Here is a 22,183-nt window from a genome sequence, read left to right on the forward strand (position 1 = left end):
CCGGCCCGAACACCGGATAACCTGCAGCTCGTCATAAAGGAGGCCGGGCTTCCGACGCCACAGCCCTGGGCTCCCATCTCTCCTCCACATTTGTCAGTGGGAAGGAATACAGCACAGATCGCCGGCGGCCAGGAGCCACTTCTCCGGCCTGTACGAGGCCCCGCGTGGACGGCCCGCTCCCGCGGCTTTGGTGGTCGTGTTTGTCCTCGGATGGCCACCCACTCGCACGCACGCCCAACTGGGTTCATTTCTTGAACAAAACACCTCCCTGTGGCCACGGCCGGAGGTATTTCCAACGAGTCGTGGGAAGAAGTCGAGAGCCCGAGGCACTTAAAACGGGTGAACACAAGTGGCTTGGAACTCTGTTTAGAACAAGCCACAGAAGGCTACACCGCAGTCCTAGAGGCTGTTTTGGAGACCTCAAAGAGAGGCATTCCTATCCCACACTGCGAAAAGTGCCCAAGTGAGTGATGGCACGGTCCCCATCGTGAAAATCGGGATAGCCCGCGACTGTCACAGCCCAGCAGAAGGCACCGAAGAACGTTACAGCCACAGTGAGAAAGGGGTCAGTCACTACTCTCAGGTACGAGGACGCCTGGGCGCCGACGGCCTACAAAGGGCTCTTGGCGAGCCGCATGTGCAGTTGGGCCCCCAGACGCCCCGGCCAGCCCCTGGCCCCCCGGGCGTCCCTCCGTGCCGGCACACTCCCCCTCCCTTCTGCAAGGACCCCCGGTCACTGCCCCCTCCCTGTTTTCAGCAATGCCACTCAGTCAGCTATTCTCCGATCACACAACATGGAAGCCACGTTGCCGGGTCTGGGCCGGGATGACGGATTTCCACATCGGAGTCACGGAGAAGTCCCCACGTTCGGTCACAGGGAACCTTCGTCTCAAAGACTCTTAGGCAAAGAAAGACCTGAGCCCGGAGGCTTCCGAGCCCTGAAGAAAGTGACGAAAGTGACAAAGGTGCGGCGTAACTGACTTGGACAATACACGCGGCGTTTTGATGGTGACCGTGGATTTTGTTATAGGACAAAGAATCAAAGACTCGGCCTGGGTGTGTGCGTGTGCGTGTGCGTGTGTGTGTGTGTGCACACGCGTGTGCATTTGCGGTTTTCCTGCGTCTGACTGCCATGTCCCTTGAGACTCTCACTAGCCTGCAGGTTTGAAAGGGTTGGAAAATGCGTGGTGGTCACCTGGAGTTGGACTGCACTCGTGCCACATCCATCTGGAGTCGCCTGGGAGAAAACCGGCCCGTTTTGTGCCGGAAGTGCTCTCCACGCGAGAGGGTTCCTTAGCCTGGGGCAGGTTCTTGTATAAACAGATTCTGACTCTGGCTTCTTTCAGTCGAGATTCCTAATCAGCCTGCATTCAATCCCAGACTCACAGAAACTGCTGGTCAGACATATTTTTTTGTTGTTTACATAATGATGCCTTTTTTTTTTTTTTTTTTTAACTCAGAAACACTCCATGGAGAACGTCGCTTCCCAGGGCCACCGCGGGGCTCGCAGGGGAGGACGGAGGAGGGAGGGGACAGGAGGGGTGCCCAAACTGCCAGGTGGCGGCCGCCGCGCGGGCCCCGGGCCCCGGGGGTACTCACCGTGGTCGTGGGCGAACACCAGCAGCTCCAGCCCCACCAGCATCTGAGCCAGCTCGTCATAGCGGCCACAGTGCTCCCCGGCTCCATGCGACACAAAGATGAGGGCCCTGCGGGGTGAGAGGGAGCCCGGTTAGGAAGGCGGCCGGCCGCCGAGCGCCGAGCGCAGCTTGGAGCTTGCGCGACCCCAGACCCCAAGGCTGAATCGCTGGCTGGCATGAGGAGAGGGCGCTGCCGTTTTTCCGCGAGCCCTCCGGGCGGGGCACCCGGGGGCTCAGTCGGCTAAGCTTCCGACTTCGGCTCAGGTCATGATCTCAAGGTTCGCGGGTTCGAGCCCCACGTCGGGCTCTGTGCTGACAGCTGGGCGCCTGGAGCTGCTTCAGATTCTGTGTCTCCCTCTCTCTCTGCCCCTCCCCCACTCATCCTCTGTCTCTCTCAAAAACAAATAAACATTACACAAATTTTTTTAGTTAAAAAAAATGCCAGGCTTCAGGGCCACAAGGAATGGAGTTCAAGTCCCGGCAAAGGAGCCATCCCATGATGCTTCACTCCCTGGCCTGTAAATTAGGAATGAGAATACCATCTCCCCTGGTGGAGGAGGGGGCGTGTGAGGGCCCGGAAGCCACTTCCTGCCAACGCACCGGGCACAGTGCGCGTGCTAGCTTCCTCCAGGCCGGCTGCCCACGCGACCCAGACCTCAGCCAATCAGGACGCTCCAGGGCAAGGGCCACAGTAATGGCCTTGGGGGCAGGCAGGTGACTCGAGCCAGGCTGACTGGGACCCCAGAGCTCTGGCCCAAGTGGCCAGGAGAAGGCGGCTCCAGTCATCGGGCAAAAGCGGAGGATGAGTCAACCCAACAGAAGAGAGCCGCGCGAAGGAGGGGCTCCGCGTCCTAATGCTGCCGCTTGAGGCCTGATCCAGCCCGACCTGAGTCCAGCCTTCCCCCCCCCGACCCGGTCGCCGGCTTTTCTGTCCCTTGGGATGAGAAGGGCCCGAACGGACACGCAGCTCTTCCAGTTTTGTGTGTGATGGTTTTATTTCAACACTCGGCCTCCGACAGGCGGCTGGGATTTGTATCATGTGGGAGGCTCTCTCCCCCCTTTCTCCGTCTGGCAAACCCCTCCCCGTACGTCAAGACCCAGCCTGACCGGCCCCGTCATCCGAGGAAGGCTTTACAAGCCCCAACAGGCTCTGCGAGGTCTCCTCTGTGGTCTGTGAACGCAGGGCGGGCAGCGCTTTCTGCCCACCTCCCCCACCCGTCACAGCCTCCTCGAGGACGTGCAAAGACGTGTCCCTTGCTTTGCTTTGGTGGCCAGCACACTTCGGGGCTCACGGAGGAGCCGTTCTGAACGAACGATCGAAGGCTGTGAAGAGAAATGGAGGAGCCCGGGGGTCTGGACGCAGGGCGGGGCTGGGCACCCGGTGGCCCCGGGAAGGCTTCAGTGCGGCAGGGTGACTCTGGGTCACAGGCAGTGGCGCTGCCTCGCTGGGACTCACCCCAGCTCGTCCACTAGCCGGAGTCGGCCCGGCCACGCGGGGGTTGAGGCAAAAGGGCATTTAGATCCCAAACAGACAGCTGTCAGGACTCATGTTCTTGGCATGAGCCCCACGGGATGCCGGAGGGCCCCTTCGGGCGAAGAGGGAACGCTGTGAGCTGCACACATCCACTTCTGGCAATGCTGCGGGAGGGGGGAGGGCGGGGAGGAGTGGAGACGGGACGGGGAGAAGGGGGAAGGGGGAGAGCAACAGCCGCATTGTCCCAGCGTTTACCGGGCGTCAGTTCCTCCGTTAAGAACACATACAAGATTTCTGACCCTTAGAGTCAGAATTATGGTTTGATTTCCTTACAGCCGAGAATGCAAATCAGAGAAGGTGCATTCATCGCCCAAGTCACACAGCAAATGTAGATCAGAGCATGTCACGTCTGGCTTTTGGGTCTTCAACGGGCCACCCGTGGGCTCCAAATACAAGTCATCCTGTCCCTTGCCTGCCTCCACACTCCCCACGGCCGACTCCCAGCTCACCTCCCTGTCCTCACGAGGGGCCGTCAGTCATGCTTCAGCAGCCCCTGGCTCCTCCCGCCTCAGGGCCTGCAGCCTGGCCAACCCCCTCTCCCGGAACGCTCTCCCCCAGATCTCCCATGGCTGTTCCTCACGCAGGAGGCCTCTCCTCCATCCCACCTGGGGCGGCCTCCCTCCCATGTGTGTTTCTGACCCCCACCAGCTCCTGAGCACACAGCACATTTCACCATAATTTGCACTGGTTTGTAACTGCACATCACAGTTTGCCATTGTTTTTGTGATTCACCGGCGCGCTTGGTTCCTGGCTCTCTCCTCCACCTCAAGGTCAGCTCAGCGTCCAGGAGCCATGCCCGCCTTGCCTCTGGCGGAACCAGTGCCGTATCGCAGCTTGGCGGTGCCGGAGAGGGGCAGGCAGACGCATGCTAAGGGAACAAACACCTCACTCCAAAGCCCGTTCCTTTCGACAACTCTCACCAGGTCACGTAGGGACAGGACGGCACGGGTTTATTTCGCCGGGCTGCACGTTTTATTTGGACGGTGCACAAAATGCCAGCGTTAGCCTCATCTGCCTTGGGCATCCGTCCCCCCTGCCCTCCCCCTAAAAAATCAGAGAACCGTTTCACACCGTCTTCGCTGCTCCGCGGAGCACCTAGCCGGCTGCTCTTGGTTGGACATCGATCTGGGCGGGTCACACCCGTCCACCTGACACTTCTGGGGTCGGCTGGGGAGCTCCCCTCAGCTCCGGAGGAGCCTGGCTGGAACCCCTAAGTAGTCATCTCCCATCTGCTAAAGGGCTTCCAGAAGGGATGGCGCGGGCACTTTCACATCCTCTGGGGATGCGGCGGCTGCTGTATTAATTCAGCCCACAGCTGATGCAGACGAGCCAGCCACGCGCCGGGTCACGCTCCAGTCGGCCCCCCACTGCGGTCAGGGTCCCGTGTGCTGGCGGAGGCCTTCAGCGTTTCCCGTAGCGCCCCAAGGAGTGGCACAGGGCCCCGCCATTATGCCCGGGACTGCTTGTTAATTGAGTCTACCCCTTAAGCATGATGTGGAAAGATACTCGGCCTCTGACCCTACAGAAATGTCTTATGATCCAGTGGGTCTCAACTTTGCTACAGCTTGAAGTCGCCTGGGGTGCTGCCTAGGTCCCGCCCCCAGGAGAACCTCCGGGTTTAACTGGTCTGGGCTAGGAAAAGCCCCCCAGGGGCTCTGAGGGGCAGAACACCTCTGTCACAGTGCGCAGCTTGGGCGACCGTACCGCTTGGATGCCTCGTGGAACTGACCAGTGGCAAGAATGCAGCCAGTGGCCCGGAGGCTTACAGCCACTTTGGAGCCACGGCCTCCCCAGAGAACACGCCGGGTAAACCACACACTCTATGTGGAGCCATACAGAGGCCGCGGGAGCTTGCTGCTGCCTTCCCTTTGGGAACGAGGCGGACTGAGTGGCGGCCCTGCTGCAGGCAGCGGAGGCTTCCCAGCCCTTCTCTGCATGGGTGAGGCATCACCTGCAGGCTTCGCGCCCTCCCCCACCCCTCCCTCATTCCCGAACCAGACCAGCCACGTCCCAGACACGTTGGGACAAACGGCCTCTTCCTGGCCCTAAGCTGCCCCTGCGGCAAGTGGAGCCCTCCTTCCTTGGTGCACTCCGCTCCTGCCTGGGCCCCTGTTCTGAGAGCTGGGGCTCCCCCACCTCCCCACCCTACGGTCCCTGGACCCGAGCCTTTGTTCCGAGAATCGGTCTGGCAAAGTGAAAATCAAATCCCTTCACTCCTCTGCCTTAAACCCTTCAGAGACTTCTGGTTGCAAGAGAACAAAGCTCCTGCCTCTGCGATAACATCCTCCCCTCCCCCCTCCCCTCTGCCTGTGGCCTCCTTTCCGATGCCCACAGACGCCAACCGCCAACCGCCAACCGGGGTGCGCTGCTGCTCCGAGTCGAACAGCTGGGGGGCTGGTTTGCCAGTTTTCACGGTGTACATGCTGCCTCACGGCCGACTTCGGGTTAACGCGCTGTCACTGAAAACGGACTTGAGGGTGCGGGCCCCGCAGCCCCCTCCCACCTCAGAGCCTCTGCCCTGCTGAGGGCTGCTAGGGGCCCCTCCCGGTCTGCGCAGGGCACACGCGGCGGCCGGGACTGTCACGGGGGCCTCAGGCCTTCTGTGACCTCTGCAGTGGAGACCATCCCTTGAGCCCTTGTGAGAGTCCAAAACCACTTGTCCGGCACATGTTCCCTAACCCCCCTCTGAATGCGTTCACGAAGGCAGGGGTGTCATCTACCGTTTGGACGGAGCGTGCCCCCCTTGCCTCCCTGGCCACGCCCCCAGCCCCCCTCCCCCCCCCAGCTGTGCGTTTTTGTCTCCCTGGGGGGAAGGGAAAGCCCCAGCCCCGGCGTCTGATGGAGCCTCCCCTTCACCACCGGGTGCTGACCCCACTTGGAACTTCTCCTTCGGGGTTTCACAAGCTGTTGTGATTACATTTGTGCTTGAAAACATCCAGCAGGAAGGAACCGGGGCGTGGTTACGTAAACACCGAGGTTGCTGGGAGGCTGTCCACAGGGCAAACTGAAGTCGGGAGGACCCGGTTCGATTCCGGCGTCACCGTGCACGTCACCCGGTGGCTCCGAGCCCGCGCTTGCAGGGCGGCAGTGACAGGGAACCTTGACTGAGGCCGCCCGAACACTGAGCCGCAGCTTACCAAGCGCCAGGCGCCAGGGACCCAGGGAGGGAGAAAGGGCCTGTCCCTGCCCTCACACGCTCACAGTGCAGCCAGACAGACAGACGGCCGCAGAGGACACACGTGCAGCCCTGTCCTGTGAGCAGCGCCCTCAACGCAGAGGGAGGGGACCGCAGGGAGCCTGAGGTGGCGGCTGGGAAGTGAGGCGGCCGGAGCTGCAGGGTTCCAGGAGCAAGGAACTGGGGGGGGGGGGTTCTCCTTACAGAGGATGGCTCAGAGCAGAGCCGTGAGTGGGTCTGACTTCTGGAAGCCTCCGGGGCTGCTGTGAGGATGGAGGGGGAGATGAGGGATGATGTTTGTCAAGGACCCTGCAGGCTGGGCTCTCAGCAGGTGCCCGGCAAGCGGCCCCCTCCCCCCCCTCCCCTGGCATTCTGCAACCCTCCACAGAGAACCGCAGCGGAAAATTAGCAGGGTCATTTGTGCAGACGAGGCAATACCCACAGCGGCAGAAATTAGGTTGCAGGAGAGGCTGGCGAAGATCTTTTTCCTGGAACTTCTTTAACGGCTGCGGCCCGTGGGGAGACAGTCGTTCCGGGAGAAGGCGATGCCTGGGTGGGGGGGGAGGCCCGGCCCCGGAGCAGATGGCCTGCCTGGCATCCGGCCCTGGGAGGTGGGGCGGCTCCCAGGGAAGCGCACGCAGCCCTTGAGACAAGCGTGCGGCACGACTTCTCAGAGCTCCTGAGCCGGGGCTGGTGCGGCCGTGCCTCAGTCTCCCCAAGTGGGGCTTCCCTCTATCGGAACAACCCTGTCTCCCTGTATTCCTCTGCTTGTTCATCGTTTCAGTGACTAGACCGTACAGGTCTCAGTTTGCTCACCTATCAAATGGGGATAACCTGCCACCAGCAGCCTCGGTGAGCACACTGTCACATACGTGACCACGTGTGTCAGGTACGGTGGGTCTTCCTGGTACAGAGAGAGGGCTCAGCACCTGCCTGCTGTGAAGCTGTTCCCTCCGGTGCCACGGATGGCCCACCTGCGGCCTAGAGCCCCGGCTTTACGCTCCAGCCCTCCCAGAAACGGGCTCCTGGATGCGTGAGGGCCTCGGTTTCCCACACTGTGTAGGAGCCCCTGGAAGGGTGCGGGGAAGGGACACGGGCCTGCAGCCACCGAAGCCTTGAAAGACGGGGCCCGGTGCTAGATTAAGAGCATTACACCACCCAGGATGCCGGCGCCTGCTGCCTCCGGGGCTGAGGGCTTGGCCGGGACCGTGCTCGCTGCCGGGGTCACAACCGCTCCCGCACGAGGCCGTCAGGAGGTGGAAATGAACCCGCCTAAAGCACTTAGAGTAGAAGACACCAGGCTCTTTCCCACCTGCCCTTTTCCAAAGCAGCGGCGAGCTTCATTAAGGGGCGAGCTGAGCGCCCAGTGGAAGAGAGGTCTGCTCATCGTGTTAGGAAGGCGTCCAGCGACCCAGGATTTGTAGGAGGAAACCCATTTGTCGGGTGCGCACCGCGGGCCCTCCTCCCACCGGGCAGCGGCTGAGACGGCAAGGAGGGGGCGCCGGCCCAGGGAGGGGAGGACGCCGGCCCCACGGACCCTTGTAATGTCCTGCGATGGGGGCCGGGGGACCCGCCCGTGGCAGCACCTGCTGTAAGTTCTCGCCTGTCCCCAAGGCATCCCACTCAGGCAAGCGGGCGGCTCCCCTCACCATCCCATCCACCCAGCTCCTCCCTGCCAAATCGCTGACTTTATTATTATTTTTTTTAATGTTTTATTTATTTCTAGGAGAGAGAGAGAGAGACGGCGTGAGCAGGGGAGGGTCAGAGAGAGAGAGAGAAACAAAAACTGAAACAGGCTCCAGGCTCAGAGCTGGCAGTCAGCACAGAGCCCGACGCGGGGCTCGAACCCACGAACCGCGAGACCATGACCCAAGCGAAAGTCGGACGCTCAACCGACTGAGCCCCCCAGGCGCCCCGAATCGCTGACTTTAAACAAATCTCAGAAGGCACGTTTGCCACCAGGGCGGGGAGTGGGGCTGGGAGGCTGCGCCGGAGCCCTCTCCCGTAACTGGAGCAGGCCCCCGGCAGGCCCCGCTGCCGCCCTAACGTAACTGCTCGCGCGTCTCGCACAGACCTCGCCCCTCCCGTCTCTGGCAGGCCTCACGCGGCACAGACGGGGTGCGGCGCGGACGGAAATAGAACAGAACCCGCGAAGGGGTCTAAAATTTCAGAGGGGGAGCTAGAAATAGACTTCTCATTTGTAAATCAGATCAATAATGCCTAGCTCCCGGGGTCTTTGTCCGAGTTGATTGAGAGAATTTATGGAAAAGAACCCGGCAGGAGGCTGGAGGCAGAGTCAGGCGTTACATAATAGCCAATGTGACAGCTGGTATTTACTTTGGCTAGATGTCGGTCTAAGTGTGTTAGGCACTAACTCACTTTAACCCTCATGACAACCCCAGGAGGGGGGGGACAGCTATTTCTCCCCATTTTTCTAATGGGAAAAGTCAGGCTCCGAGAGGCTAAACAGCTTGCCCGAGGTCACACAGCCAGGAGGGCTAGAACTCAGCAGAGCCTGAACGCAGCCAGGCTGGCTCTCAAGGGCACCTTGCTGACTACTGCATGAGTGCCTAACAAGAGGAAGATGCCACGGGGTCGTGTCATGGTCCCCAAGGGCTCCTCGCCCCGACCGGCTTATTCCTCTGGCCTCCCGCCCCAGCCTGTACACCCATCAAGGAAGGGCGTCTGGTTCTTCAGCTGGCCCTCCTTGGCCACGCCCGTGGTTTGGCTCAAGTTCGAATCTTGCTCTGCACAAACTCGGAAGTCTTTCCTGGCGCCCCCACCCCAGACTGAGTTAGTAGCTCCTTCCTGAGACCCTAATAACACTCCGTTCACATCTCTTTGATCCAGTCGTCATCAGCATCGAGTGTGAGTAGACCATGCGCTCTCTGAGGACAAGGCCCACGTTTTATTGATTCATCCTGGTGTCTAGCAGCTAGGATGGCCTCTGTTCCGTAAATGACGGATGAATGAATGAAGGATGAATGAATCCGTGAGTAAGTGAATGAAGCGGCTCTGAGAAGGCAGACCCGGATGCAGGCGAGAACAGTCGGGGAGCATTCCTGGAGGCCGGCAGACCTTCCGCAGCCCCTATTTTGAAAGCGCCAGACTCCCCCTAGTAAATTCCCTCTCACTTTTGCCCAGCTGAGGACGTTTCTGGCATTGGCAATGGAGACACAGACTTCAATCAAGAGCCCGGGGCTGCTATCGGCCCAAAGGAACAGGGGAATGGAGACGGGTGGGGAGGACCTGAACCGGCCACTCAAGGTGATAGAGGACCCATAAGAGGAACCAGGGTGCCCAGGCGGCTGAGGCTCTGGGAAGGGGGTGGCCCAGAGGAAGGGGGGGGAGCAAAGCCCAACAGAGTGAGGACAGTGGGGAAGGAGCCAGACTGCAGGGGCCCCAGACGCAGGAATAGAACTTGATGGCAGGCTCCAGGGACTCAGAGGCGCTGAAGCTTTCTGGGCTAGGATGTGACAAGCCGGAGGGACATACGTACGGCTGGGAGGCACATTCAAGATTCAGGAACGCAGTGGGAATTAGATTACTCATCTCTGAAACCTAACCCCGTCCTAGTGATTCGTTTTTAAAGGCAGATCTTCGATAGAGGTATTTTCCAAGGAGAAAATAAAATTAGAACACTTTTTAAAAGGCCACAGAGAAAATTTCCTAAGGAATTTTATCATTTAAGAGGCGCCTGGGTGGCTTAGTTGGTTAAGCATCCGACTTCGGCTCAGGTCATGATCTCACGGTTCGTGGGTTCGAGCCCCGCGTCGGGCTCTGTGCTGACAGCCAGCTCGGAGCCTGGAGCCTGTTTCAGATTCTGTGTCTCCCTCTCTCTCTGGCCCTCCCCTGCTCACATTGTCTCTCTCTCTCTCAAAAATAAACTAACATTAACAAAAGAAAAGATTTTTTCATTTAATAAACCTTTTGAAATGTTCACAACCCCAAACCCAGAACAGCTCTGTGTCAAGCATATTTACCTCAAATGCTGCTGTCTGCCCCCAAATTTCATTTGTTTATTTGTTTGTTTGTTATCATAACACCAGAAAACAGAAGAGCTTGTCTAAGCAGAGAAGACATTCAGTATGGATCTCAGAGAGTAGATAAAGCGAGTGTCCCCCCAGCTGGCAGCAGAGTGCTAACAGATATACACCAAGAGGCAGCGTGAGGTGGGCTGGAGTCTGGGAGTCACTCTCTGGACTCGGATCGTGAGTCTGGCCCTCATCAGTGACAGGCCTCAGACAAGAGACTCAGCCTCTCCCGGTCTCGGTTTCCTCATCTGCGAAATGGGCATCAACAATACAACCTACTTCCCAGGGTCCTGAGGATCATGTCAATAACGCCCACAGCCCACGTGAGCTCATGGTATTAACTCACCACGCACAATCTAACCGGTACTTACTACTCCATGCCGTCTTGCAAATTGGGGAATAAGCACAGAGATGTTAAGCGGCAATCTGCAAGGGAGGAGAATTTGATTGGAGGAAACTCCCGACGATCTCACGGGTGAGGGAAATGGGGTGCTCTCTGTTTTTAAGGGCTAACAGGCTATATGAATGGCTCGTGTTTGGAGGGGTCTCCGCAAAGGACATTAGTAACCCCCACACTGGCTGGAGATTGCCTATTGGAGATCTGCTTCTATTTTTACAATCCTGAGATAAATGTACTGAGTCATTCATTCATTCATCAGTGATTTGCTTGACCAGCTCTGTGTCGAGTCGTCTAAGGATCCATGAATAAGACACTTCCACTGCTTCATGCAGCGAAGTCAGAGTGGAAACAGCTCCTGTCACCTCCCCGTGGCCCGTGGCCCAGCCCCCCCACTCCACTGCCTGGCCCTCTGGCTCGGCGCCCCTGCTCTGCCTGCCTGTTTCCTGGGTGACTCTGGCCTGAAGCCCGCACTCCTCCCATACGGGCTCCCTCACGCCCCACTTACCCCTGGAGCCCACTGTGGGGGTGGGAACACTGCGTCCCGCTCTGAGGTGACCCAGGCGCTGGGCCTCCATGCCTCCCACTCTTCCCTTCCCCACCGGGAAGCCGTGCCGGGGTCCCCGAAGCACATGCCTGGGGGCGGCTGGCTGAGCACCTGGTCTGTCTCCCCCTTGCCTTCGACGGCGGACACCCTCTCAGGACCCAAATGCTCCCAGGGATGGAAGACAAGCAGAAGCGGAGGCCACTGGGCCTTACTGCCCGTGCTCTGAGCTTTACCTCCCATCAGGAGCTGGCCTGTGGGCCGTTCCAAAGATCAGAAGCCTAGACGAGCCGCATGCTCATCCTGCGCCCCACCTGCCCTGGAACTAGAGAGCCACCCCTCCCCCATCCTCTCCTTGTTTGCTTTGTTTGGCTTGTGCACCCTGTTTTATCTTATTTTATTTATTAAAAAAATTTTTTTTAATGTTTTATTTATTTCTAGGAGAGAGAGAGACAGCGTGAGCAGGGGAGGGTCAGAGAGGGAGGGAGTCACAGACTGAAACAGGCTCCAGGCTCCGAGCTGGCAGTCAGCACAGGGCCCGACGCGGGGCTCGAACCCACGAACCGCGAGATCACGACCTGAGAGAAAGTCGGACGCTCAACCGACTAAGCCACCCAGGCGCCCCTGTGCACCCTATTTTAAAGCACTCTGCCAAGGGCAGCCTGCACAGCCGCCAAGGCCCAGCCACAGTTAGATTTCAGGTCCTGACTGCTCTGCACAGCGGGACTTGTGGTTAGTTTTGTGTTTACATTGAAACTGCGCGTCGCTTTGCCGTCCCGCTATGCAAAAGCAGAGAAATTCTTACTTGCTGAGCTAGGCACTTTACATATGTTATGCTGTTGAATGAGCTCCTTGACTGTCTCACCCCTGGCCCTCTCCCAGGACCAGGACTCAATGCCAGCGTGGGCCAAGCTCTACCTTTGGTTTTTGAGAGAGTCACTCGTTGCCTCAAGCGCCTTACTTGTAAAAGAAGAAGAATCCATGCCTTGCACAGGCGTTTTGAACTTTAAATGACAATGTTCTCAGAATGCTTAGCACTGCACCTGCCTAAACGCCGGTGCGCTTCTTTGGGCCTTCCTCTCCCCCATGTGCATGCGGTGATGACGACCGTCCGCCTACCAACATCAGAGGGAGCTGCCCAGCCCCCCAGCCGCGAGCCACATGGAATGGCCCCGACACGCTAACTACAATGGCTCCCCCAGAGAAATGAAGCCATCAGAGGGGACCCTGATCCCCTCCGGGGCACATGGCGGGACCCTGGCGGGCTCAGCCACTCTCACTGCAACAGTCTGGGCTTGGTCTGCACCCCGCCTGTGTCTACAGAGATGGAAAGAAGACCCTGGCTTGGCAGATTCGCACAAACTAGAGGGTTTCAAAACCCTCACTTTTAGCATGATTCCTAAGAAGTCAAAGTTACTAAATCATTTAAAAAATAGATACTTTGTGTTATAACTATAATTTTATGTTCTTAAAAATTTTTTTTGTAACATTTATTCATTTTTGAGAGAGAGACAGAGCATGAGCGGGGGAGGGGCAGAGAGAGAGAGAGAGACAGACAGACAGACAGACTCAGAAACAGGCTCCAGGCTCTGAGCTGTCGGCACAGAGCCCGACGTGGGGCTCGAACTCACAAACCACGGGATCATGACCTGAGCCGAAGTCGGACACCCAACTGACTGAGCCACCCAGGCGCCCCTATAATTTTATTTTTAAAATGACAACAACATGGGTGGAGGGCACAGGTGAAAACAGGTGATGGGGTTCAGGACGGCACTTGGATGAGCACCGGGTGACGTATGCAGGTGCTGAATCGCTACGTTGTACACCTGCAACTAGTATTACAGTGTATGTTAACTACCTGGAATTTCAATAAAAATGTGAAAAAAATTATAACAGCACATTTTGAGCATCTCTGTGCCAGGTGCTGGGCTACACACATCCCCCAGTGCCCGCTGATCGGAAAAGCTCAGGGCTCGAGATCCCATGGAGTCTCTTCAGATATCAGTTTACTCCTTCTTTGTAAATGCCCATTCTTAGTTTACAGAAGCCCAGGCTTCCTGGATCATGCCGGAAGTCATCAGCAAGTTTCTCAACTTCTTGTAGCGATCCACCTCCCAAGATGACTGTGTCTGTGATTCCTTAGAAGGATGCCCTTCTTTGGGGCTGCTAAGCATTTTGGATCTCTGGTGACTTTTCATCTTTTGCTCACCCCTTCCAAAGAAGGTCAAGATTTGTTCAGGGTTAGAAAATTCGGGAGGTGATTGTGAGGGCCCTTGCCCAAATGTTTCAGTCCAGATGAAGCAAAAGGTTTAGCGTTACTCTAAGTAGCTACTAAGAATTACATTGAGAAGGAGTCATTAATATTCCTGGTGAATTCACGAAGTGAAAAATGCAGGCTACCAAATCGCTCTCTATATATAACATTTTAAAATGCACACACCCACACCCACACATATAATTTATGTATGCTCAAAAAAGGAATGTGGGTCATTCTGAAAAATGGAAAAATACAGATAAGCCTAGAGGAAAATAAAATCCAGCCACAGCCGCACCACACAGTGATAACCAGTATGAACATTCCATTTCCTTCCGGGTTCTTCCTCTCCATATATATTAAAACTTGCTTGTCATTATTGACGGTGTTTCATCATAAATTAATAGGTACAATTTTCAATGGTAATTATAATTGATCATTGTAATCACACAGCATGTTTCATTTTGGATCCTGCCTTTGATTCCTTAACAGCTTTCCGTGAACAGCTACCCCAGAAGAGTGCTCCCACTTCCTTCCAAGTCACTCTGAGAGTGAATGGTGGGGGGAACATCTGAGAAAGCTCCCAGCACAGGGCCCAGCACCTGGGAGGTGTCTAAGAAGTGATTAGGTGACACACACGGCACTTGGATGCCTAGTCCCTTCTGGAGTCCAGAGCAGACATTACTAATCAATCACAGCTCCCTGCCCTGCTGATCGCCAGGCAGCCTGTGAGCTGTCTTCAGCAGCCCTACTCTGGACAGCCACGTTTTATATTCTCACGCTGGACCCTGGTTAGTAGAAGGCTAGCTCTGCGTAGCTTTCACCCCCAATTTCCCTCTCGGCAGATGTCATCGGTACTGGGAGCGTCCAGCCTCTTCCATTCCGTGCATCCCTAGTTGACTTGTACATTGAGCTTGGCCTTCCCTATAGAGCACGGTGGAGCTACGCATTCGGGTTTTGCCAAAATCAGGGCCTGGCCTCAAAAGCTCTTGTTAGCTGTCCAGCACACAAGACACCCCCCTGCTGCACCATAGTGACTGGGCAGAATTGAGTTGAAGACCCATCCATCGCCACTCCTGGGCCATCAAAAGAACATGGTATCAAGCGACCCTCAAAATAGCCACATACTGAAGCCATGAGCGCTCCTCGAGAAGTATCACAAGGCGCCTGGCGTCATCCAGTCTCTGAGCTGAATCTCAGTAAAGCCGTAAAGCCTGCCCAGTGAAAGGGTAATTAAATTCCAAAGTAGGCCTGCCCTGAAGTTATTCAGCTAGAAAATTACAAGCCACAGCAACGATGTATTTCCATAGAAATGTGCAGAAGAAAATCCAGCATCAACCAGCTGGAAACAGAGGCGGAGAAAGAGTTTGCCGCATTTGAACACCTAATTTATCATCCTGCTAACATCTCTCTTTGGGTGCTTAGTGCATCCCCCTCCCCGGGCCACCCAGATGCCTGCCTCGTCCAGCCTGCAAAGCCCAGAGGTTCTGGAAGGCAACGCCCCCTCACTCAGCAGAGCCTCACGGGAGCCTGTGGGCAACTGGCGTGCCTGCAGGCAGGGCGGGCAGAAGGGAAGCGTGTGACGTCACTCTGTCACCAGCACCTCGTGGGCTGTGGGCTGCGAGACCATGTCAACATCGCCCCCACCCTCACTGTCTTTCCGGTTTCTCTGCAGAGGACACGCCCCAGGAGTGCTCTCCATTCAGCCTCTGGGACTCTCCTCCCCGCCAACCTCTCCTTTGCCGGCTCCTCTCACTCCTGCATCCCACGTGGCCGTCCCGAGCAGCCCTGGGTGGAGTGGGGCAAGGCCAAGTCTCCTCCTAGGCCCACAGTCAAGGTCACTTTTTATAGGCAATGGAAAATGTCCCCTGGTTGTGTAAGAGCACTATCTCTCCTAAATAACATGTCCTCAAGACCTGTCTAGACTTCCTCTGCACACAGCTTGTTTTCCCAGCTGGAAGGCCTTGGAAAGCAGAAATCCTGGGCAAAAAAAAAAAAAAAAGAGAGACCTAGACCGTCCCTTTATCATGGTTCCCTGCAATTCTTTATGTAGACACCCAAGGTATTGTGTACTTGGAGCATCCCTGATATCCTAAAATACTCCAGATGAGGAAAACCACACAGCCTCTAACTGTTTAGACTGCACACGAGAGCCTTCCCCGTGTGCCTCCAACCTTGCTCTCCAGCCTTATCCGAGTCCTATTCCCATTAGACCAAGGTCAATGTTGCCAGGTCAGCAAGGCTGGTGTGACTTCCCATTGTGAATCTACCTGTGCAGGTTAATAATCATAACAAAACGGACACGCACGTGTGGACATCACTGGCATCACATGCGCACGTACACCTCTTTCTCCCTCTAGAAGTCACTGGTCCTGACTCCTTCGATTTTCTTCACAGGTAAAAAAATTTTTTTAACGTTTACTTATTTTTGAGGGGGAGAGAGACAGGGCGCAAGTGGGGAAAGGTCAGAGAGAGAAGGAGACACAGAACCGGAAGACAAGCTCCAGCCTCTGAGCTGTCAGCGCAGAGCCCAACACGGGGCTCGAACTCACGAACCGTGAGATCATGACCTGAGCCGGGGTCGGCTGCTTAACCCACTCGGCCGCCCAGGTGCCCCTGCTTCTCTTCACAGATTAACCACCTTTGTATGTAGGGAAACAGTGATCCGTTTAGTTTTGCCTGTGTTTGAACTTGTACGTGAACAGACTCATCCCGGTGTTTTTTCTGGGTCTTGTTGCTTTTATTCGGCATGCCTGGGAGCTCACCCATGCGGGTGTGTGTAGCTTCAGGGTCATCTCTCGTTACTCTACGGTATTTCCCTGTAAACTGCCCTTATCCAGCCTCCTGTGGAAGGATGTTCGTGTTTCCAGTCTGGGCGTGTCATGAGCCATGCTGCCATCTTCCTGAGCGCGTCTCTAGCACGTCTCTCTGGTAACGGGGCCTGGATGAGGCGTGACGATGTTCAGTCCCACCGGGTGATGACAACCTGTTTTCCAAAGAGGTGGGGCCACTTTGCATCCTTCCGGAGCATTCCTCTGCTCACATCCTCACCACCTCTTGGCAACGTCCGACTTCAGATCCGCCAAGACCATGGGTGTGTAATGGTGTGCGAGTGTGGCCCCAATTCCTGTTTTCCGATTGCTGACGGCGTGAGCGTGTCTGGCCCGTAATGAGCTTCGGGCTGTGCTGCCTCGCACGCCCGTGACCACGTGCATTCTGAGTACCCTCTCCCTCCTCGCGGCCGGTGAGCTCCCGTCCCCTCTGCAGCACCCAGATCAGACGGGACCTCTCAAGTCCCCTGAGCCAGAATGACCCACACGTCTCACTGGGCCCCCACAGCCCTGGGCTGCGCCGTGTCGCGGTCCCTGATCACGCTGAGCGGGAATAACCTGTGTCCCTATCGCTTCTGCCAGTCAGTGACGGTCTCCCTAAACTTCCCTTGTTTCCATCGTGCACAGCAGCACCTACCACAGAACGGCTGCTCACGGCATGGTCGCCGACGGAGTTCATCCGGTTCAGAGAAAAGCTTATTCTTTCCAGTACAGGGGAGTGTGGACGTAGAGAGACAGAAAGTTTGGATTTCGATGAAAAGGCATGTCTGGATTCCTCACCGAGGTGAATTCCTGGAATGCCGTGCAAGCAGCTCATCTCTGGGGGCGCCCCCCTGTCCAGCTCTGAGCCCCAGGTCCTGGGTCGCCTCTGGCTCCGAGGGCCCGGTTTGGACTCCTGCCTCTTCCTCACTTCTGCGACCAGCAGCTGGCCCCCAGACACCGAGTCCCAAGCCCAACTCCCCCAGACGCCTCCCCGAGCGCCCCCTCCCCTCTGTTCTCTCCATTCCCTCTGTTCCCGCCCCCGCCCTTACTGCCCCAGACCGGGATGCTTGCAGCAGCCTCTAGCCCGCACCCTGCCCCCAGCCTCTCCCACTCAAATCTGTGCTGACACAAACCCAGCTTTCTATTGTGCTCGCAGCTAAAAGTCATCCACGGCTCGGCTTCCACGGCTGACTCCTCCACCCTCAGCCCTCACCTTGCCGGCCGTGACCCTTCCAGCCCCGTCACTCTGCCGAAGTTTCCTGTCCCACCAGGCTCTGACCTGGGGTCCTCCCGGAGCATTCCGGCCCCCGGGCCCCCGGGGAGGGAGAGGGGGTCAGGGTCCCCACAGTGAGCCGAGGCCGTGGACCTGGCGGCCAAGCCAGGCAGCCCCCGGGAATCTAGGGCAGAGCCAGAGGAGGCCAGAGCAGTTCTGAAGCAGAACCTCCGATAACAAGGGTCAGGACGAAAGAGCAACTCAGCCCCCACGAGGAAGCAGGGACGGGAGGGGGTGGGCGGCAGAGCCATCTGCCCGGCTTCCCGAGGTCTCTGGCCTCCATGTTCTCCCAGGGCATTCCCAGGACCTCATCAAGCATGCAGGGCAAATGGTCAGAGACCAAGTGGCCCGAAGAAGCCAGAAGGGAAGGGCACGCCCACCTCAGGAGCATCCATTTAACCAAAGACTAATCCATTCCGCCAGGAGATTTAAAAAAAAAATTTTTTTTTAATGTTTTATTTATTTCTGAGAGAAGGAGAGAGAGACTGAGAGACAGCGTGAGCAGGGGAGGGTCAGAGAGAGAGGGAGACACAGAATCTGAAGCAGCTCCAGGCCCTGAACTGTCAGCACAGAGCCCGACGTGGGGCTCGAACCCACGAACCGTGAGATCATGACCTGAGCCGAAGTCGGACGCTTAACCGCCTGAGCCGCCCAGGTGCCCCTCTGCCAGGAGATTCTTAAGAGTAGTTCTCTGATACAAGAAACCACGGCACCAGTTTTAAAGGTGAGGAGACAGAGGCTCAAAGAAGTGAAGTTGTGAAGTTGTTTGCTTGTTTGCTAGCACAGGGGTCAGAACCAGAATTTGTATGTACCTGACCTTGAATTTGTGCTCTGCCCATTTCACCACATACCCTAGAGGTCTGGCTCCACTCCTCACCAGCCGTGTGATCTGGGGGCTCTGTAACTTCTCTGAACTTGCCGTCTCTCAGGCTGGGGAAGAAGACGAGAGAGACGGTGCCTATGGTCACACTACCTCAGCCCTTGCTTGGAAACTCACGTGTGTGAATAAATGAGAGGGGACGAATGAATGAAGGCATGAGTCAACTCTACTCCCTCGTGCTTCGTGGCTGGTATCTCCTCCCCCAGCTCTGCCACAGGTAGAAGCAGTGAATCCGGCTTCTTGGTGGCTCCTACACTGCTCACCACGGAGCTGCCCACCCCCACCCCGCCGAAGAAAGCCTTAAGAACATGTACTAAATGAATAAGTGACCACACACGCGCGTGATGATAATGAACATATCTAGCACGTTCCTTGCAACAGACCAGCATTAACGTTGACGAAAGAGGACACGTTCTTCACGGCAGGCTGCCAACCGACTGCCCCCCGCTCCGTCCTCCCCTTCGTCCAGAGCAATGGAGTTTTACGTGGACACAGCGCTGCCCAGGTAGAGACCACATTCCCCAGGCTCCCTTGCAGCTATGTATGGCCACACGCCCAACATGTGCCCATGGAACGTGAGCAGAAGCACTGGATGCAATTCCCGTTACCCCCACTTTAAACCCCCTTGCGTGTCTCACACTCGCTCTCTGTCTCCTTCCCCCGGCCTGAAACACAGTAATGGCAACACCTGGCTTTGGCGGTGGGAGCGCACCCTCCGACCTTCTAGAGCAACAAGGAGGAAGGAACCTGGGCCCCCGAATGACTCTGTGGAGCAGGCTGGACCCGCCAGCTTGGATGACTCACCCCAGACTGGTAAGGGAGAGGGACACGGACCTTCATCTTGACCGAAGCCACTACATTTGGAGACCTCTTTTTTTCACATCGCTCAACCTGTGCTCTAGCAAATGCAGGCTCACTAACAAGCCCCCTCACGCACCCAGCAGCAAGCTGACCTGGCTTCAGATCCAGACTCCGTTCCTTCCTAACTCGGTGACTTCGGGTGAGTTGCTAAATTCTCTGTTTCCTCGTCTGTGACGTGGAAAACAAAAGGACCCGCAGGGAGCATTAACTGAGATGGAAGACACACAACAAAGCTGGCTACTGTCATCGGCGTCACGTCAAAATGTTTTCCTGCCCGTGGGCCCCAGCCAGGCCACCCTGTGTCAGTCATCCTGTGCCAGAGGAAATAGCTTTTCTGTTGGTCCCCTGTGTGGTTAGCTATTATCTTCCTGCCACAACTGATTTTACTGTCCTCACATCCATTTTAATGCAAGAACCCTAAAAAGCACAATTGTAGGAACTGCAGAGTAAAGTTCAGAGGCCTGCAAGGTTCTGGGGTATTTCCCAAAGCACCTATCTTCTTTTAAATATATACCTATATATATTATGTAGGTATATATACGTATTTCCTAGAAAAGTTGAAGCCCCAAGAGACTGGAAGGCTGCCATGATTATACCCATAACGCAACGCGAAGGAACAGAAGGGCTGCCTGGCATTAGCTTGATGCCCACGCAGCTCTCAGCCCTTCATTTCTTCATCAACAGAATTGTTGAGCACTTTGGGCATGCACTTGTTGAGGCTCTAGGGATACATCGGAATTAAACGAAGTCCCTACCCTTATGGAGAATTCATTTTAGTGCCAAACCCAGAATGCTTGGCAAACAAATACATTCTGGGCCGTGTTAAGCACTGTGGAGAAAAGCAGTCGGGGTGGAGGTCAGGATAGTCTGTCCCACACCCAGCAGCCCAGCATTGCTGCCTGCAGTACTAGTCATACAGTTCAAGGGGCGTGTGGGCGGCTCAGTCAGTTAAGTGTCCAACTTCGGCTCAGGTCACGATCTCGCAGTTTGCGAGTTTGAGCCTCGCGTCGGGCTCTGTGCTGACAGCTCGGAGCCTGGAGCCTGTTTTGGATTCTGTGTTTCCCTCTCTCTCTCACCCCCTCCCCCACTTGCATTCTGCCTTTGTCTCTCCCTCAAAAATAAACAATTAAAAAAATATTTTTAACTCTGGAGATACTAGGTTCAAGACTTTGGTGAGACATTTTCCCAAAGATGACGAATGCCCAACAGGTGCGTGAAAAGGTGCTCGATCTCACAATCATCAGGGAAACGCAAATCAAAACACAATGGGGTATCAACTCCCGCCAGTCAGGACGGCTGGTATCAGAAACACAAGTGGTGATGGGTGGCGAGGGCGGCGAGGAAACAGAAGCTTGCGCACTGCCGATGGGAACGTAGATGGTGCGGCCGCTGAGGAACACAGTACGGAGTTTCCTCAAAAGGTTAAAAATAGAAATACCATAGGATCCAGCAATTCCACTTCCGAAAATATATCCAAAGGAAATGAAAACTATGTGGATGAGTCATAGCTCACGGCAGTCCTTTGTACGATGCTCTTACATTAGGCTTGTTAATGAGTCTGCACTTGGTAGAGCAATGTGAAAAAAAGAGGTCTCCAAGTTTGTGGCTTAGATCAGGATGAAGGTCTGTGTCCCTGTCCCTTACCAGTCCACGGGTGAGTGGTCCACGCTGGTGGGTCGTAAGACCCGAAGCAACCTCTGTGCCCCTAGATAGATGAGTGGATAAAGATGAGGTGGTGTGTGCGTCCACACACAATGGAACATTACTCGGCCATAAAAAGATAGAAACCGTGTTATTTGTGACAATATGGACAGACTTTGTGGAGCGATCGTGTCACGACGTGTGGTGGCTGAGCCCCCACGCTGTCCGCCGTAGACTGGCACGGTGCTGCGCACTGACTGCGTGCAGCGGCCACAAGAGTTTGGTCCGAGAAGATGTCAGTACTGTAAGTGCCTTACTGCTGCCAGAAAGTGAAAAAATGGCCAAATACGGGGTGGGGGGACCCACAGAGGCACTTCGCGGCCGACCATCTTAGTGCCAGAATGCAGTAACGAGCAAAAGGGACCTCCTTCCTGGCTTCCCTAATTACTTAATCAGCCTCTCCTACAATTCCCCTCCTTCCTGTAATCTCCTGGAGGTGCAGGAAACGTGTGGATTCCAGGCAAGTGAGGCGGGTAACTACCTTAGGTGAACTCTGTGAGAAGCTTCTAGAGAAATGATTATTCCTCCAACATCAAGTATGGCCTGCCCTAAAACGATTTCCTACATTTTGAGGGCTACACCCCCTAGGAATGATTTATTTTTTTTTATTTTTATTTTTTAAATATTTTTATTTATTTCTAGGAGAGAGAGAGAGAGAGACAGCGTGAGCAGGGGAGGGTCAGACAGAGAGGGAGACACAGACTCTGAAATAGGCTCCAGGCTCTGAGCTGGCAGTCAGCACAGAGCCCAAATTGGGGCTTGAACCCATGAACCACGAGATCATGACCTAAGCGAAAGTCGGACGCTCAACCGACTAAGCCACCCAGGCGCCCCAGGAATGATTTATTTTTAATCGCAACGCAGTTCTCTAAAAGGCCAAGAGATGAAGATCCTTCATTCCCATGCAAAGTCTCTTCAGAGATCTCTCCTGGCAGCCCCGCTGGCCAGGCGAGGCCAGCTCTGAATAGGTCTTCCTGCCAAAGGGCTCCTTGGAGGCCGCCGTCCTGATCAATATTTGGAACGGGCCTTCTGGGAAATCATTAATGGTCCGCGGAAGGCACAGGGCGTGACTCTCAGGAC

At 56.0% G+C, this 22,183-nt stretch overlaps 1 protein-coding gene and 1 long non-coding RNA gene across 3 annotated transcripts in view; one reads left to right on the forward strand and one right to left on the reverse strand.

The window, feature by feature from the left end:
* LOC120242716 (monoglyceride lipase-like) overlaps nucleotides 1-22,183 on the reverse strand; it is a 76,191-nt gene that overhangs the window by 31,593 nt on the left and 22,415 nt on the right. For both annotated transcript variants that reach the window (XM_039248634.1, XM_039248633.1), the window contains exon 4: nucleotides 1,600-1,706. In XM_039248634.1, the coding sequence (XP_039104565.1) occupies nucleotides 1,600-1,706 (107 nt within the window). The remainder of the gene's footprint in view (nucleotides 1-1,599; nucleotides 1,707-22,183) is intronic.
* Nucleotides 1,627-13,379, forward strand: LOC120242717. The gene is made up of 3 exons (XR_005531148.1): nucleotides 1,627-1,713; nucleotides 3,992-3,995; nucleotides 13,369-13,379. It is a non-coding gene; the product is annotated as an uncharacterized LOC120242717 (long non-coding RNA).

This window comes from Hyaena hyaena, unplaced genomic scaffold, assembly GCF_003009895.1.
Source record: "Hyaena hyaena isolate Hyena2069 unplaced genomic scaffold, ASM300989v1 scaffold_316, whole genome shotgun sequence".
Taxonomy (NCBI): Eukaryota; Metazoa; Chordata; class Mammalia; order Carnivora; family Hyaenidae; genus Hyaena; species Hyaena hyaena.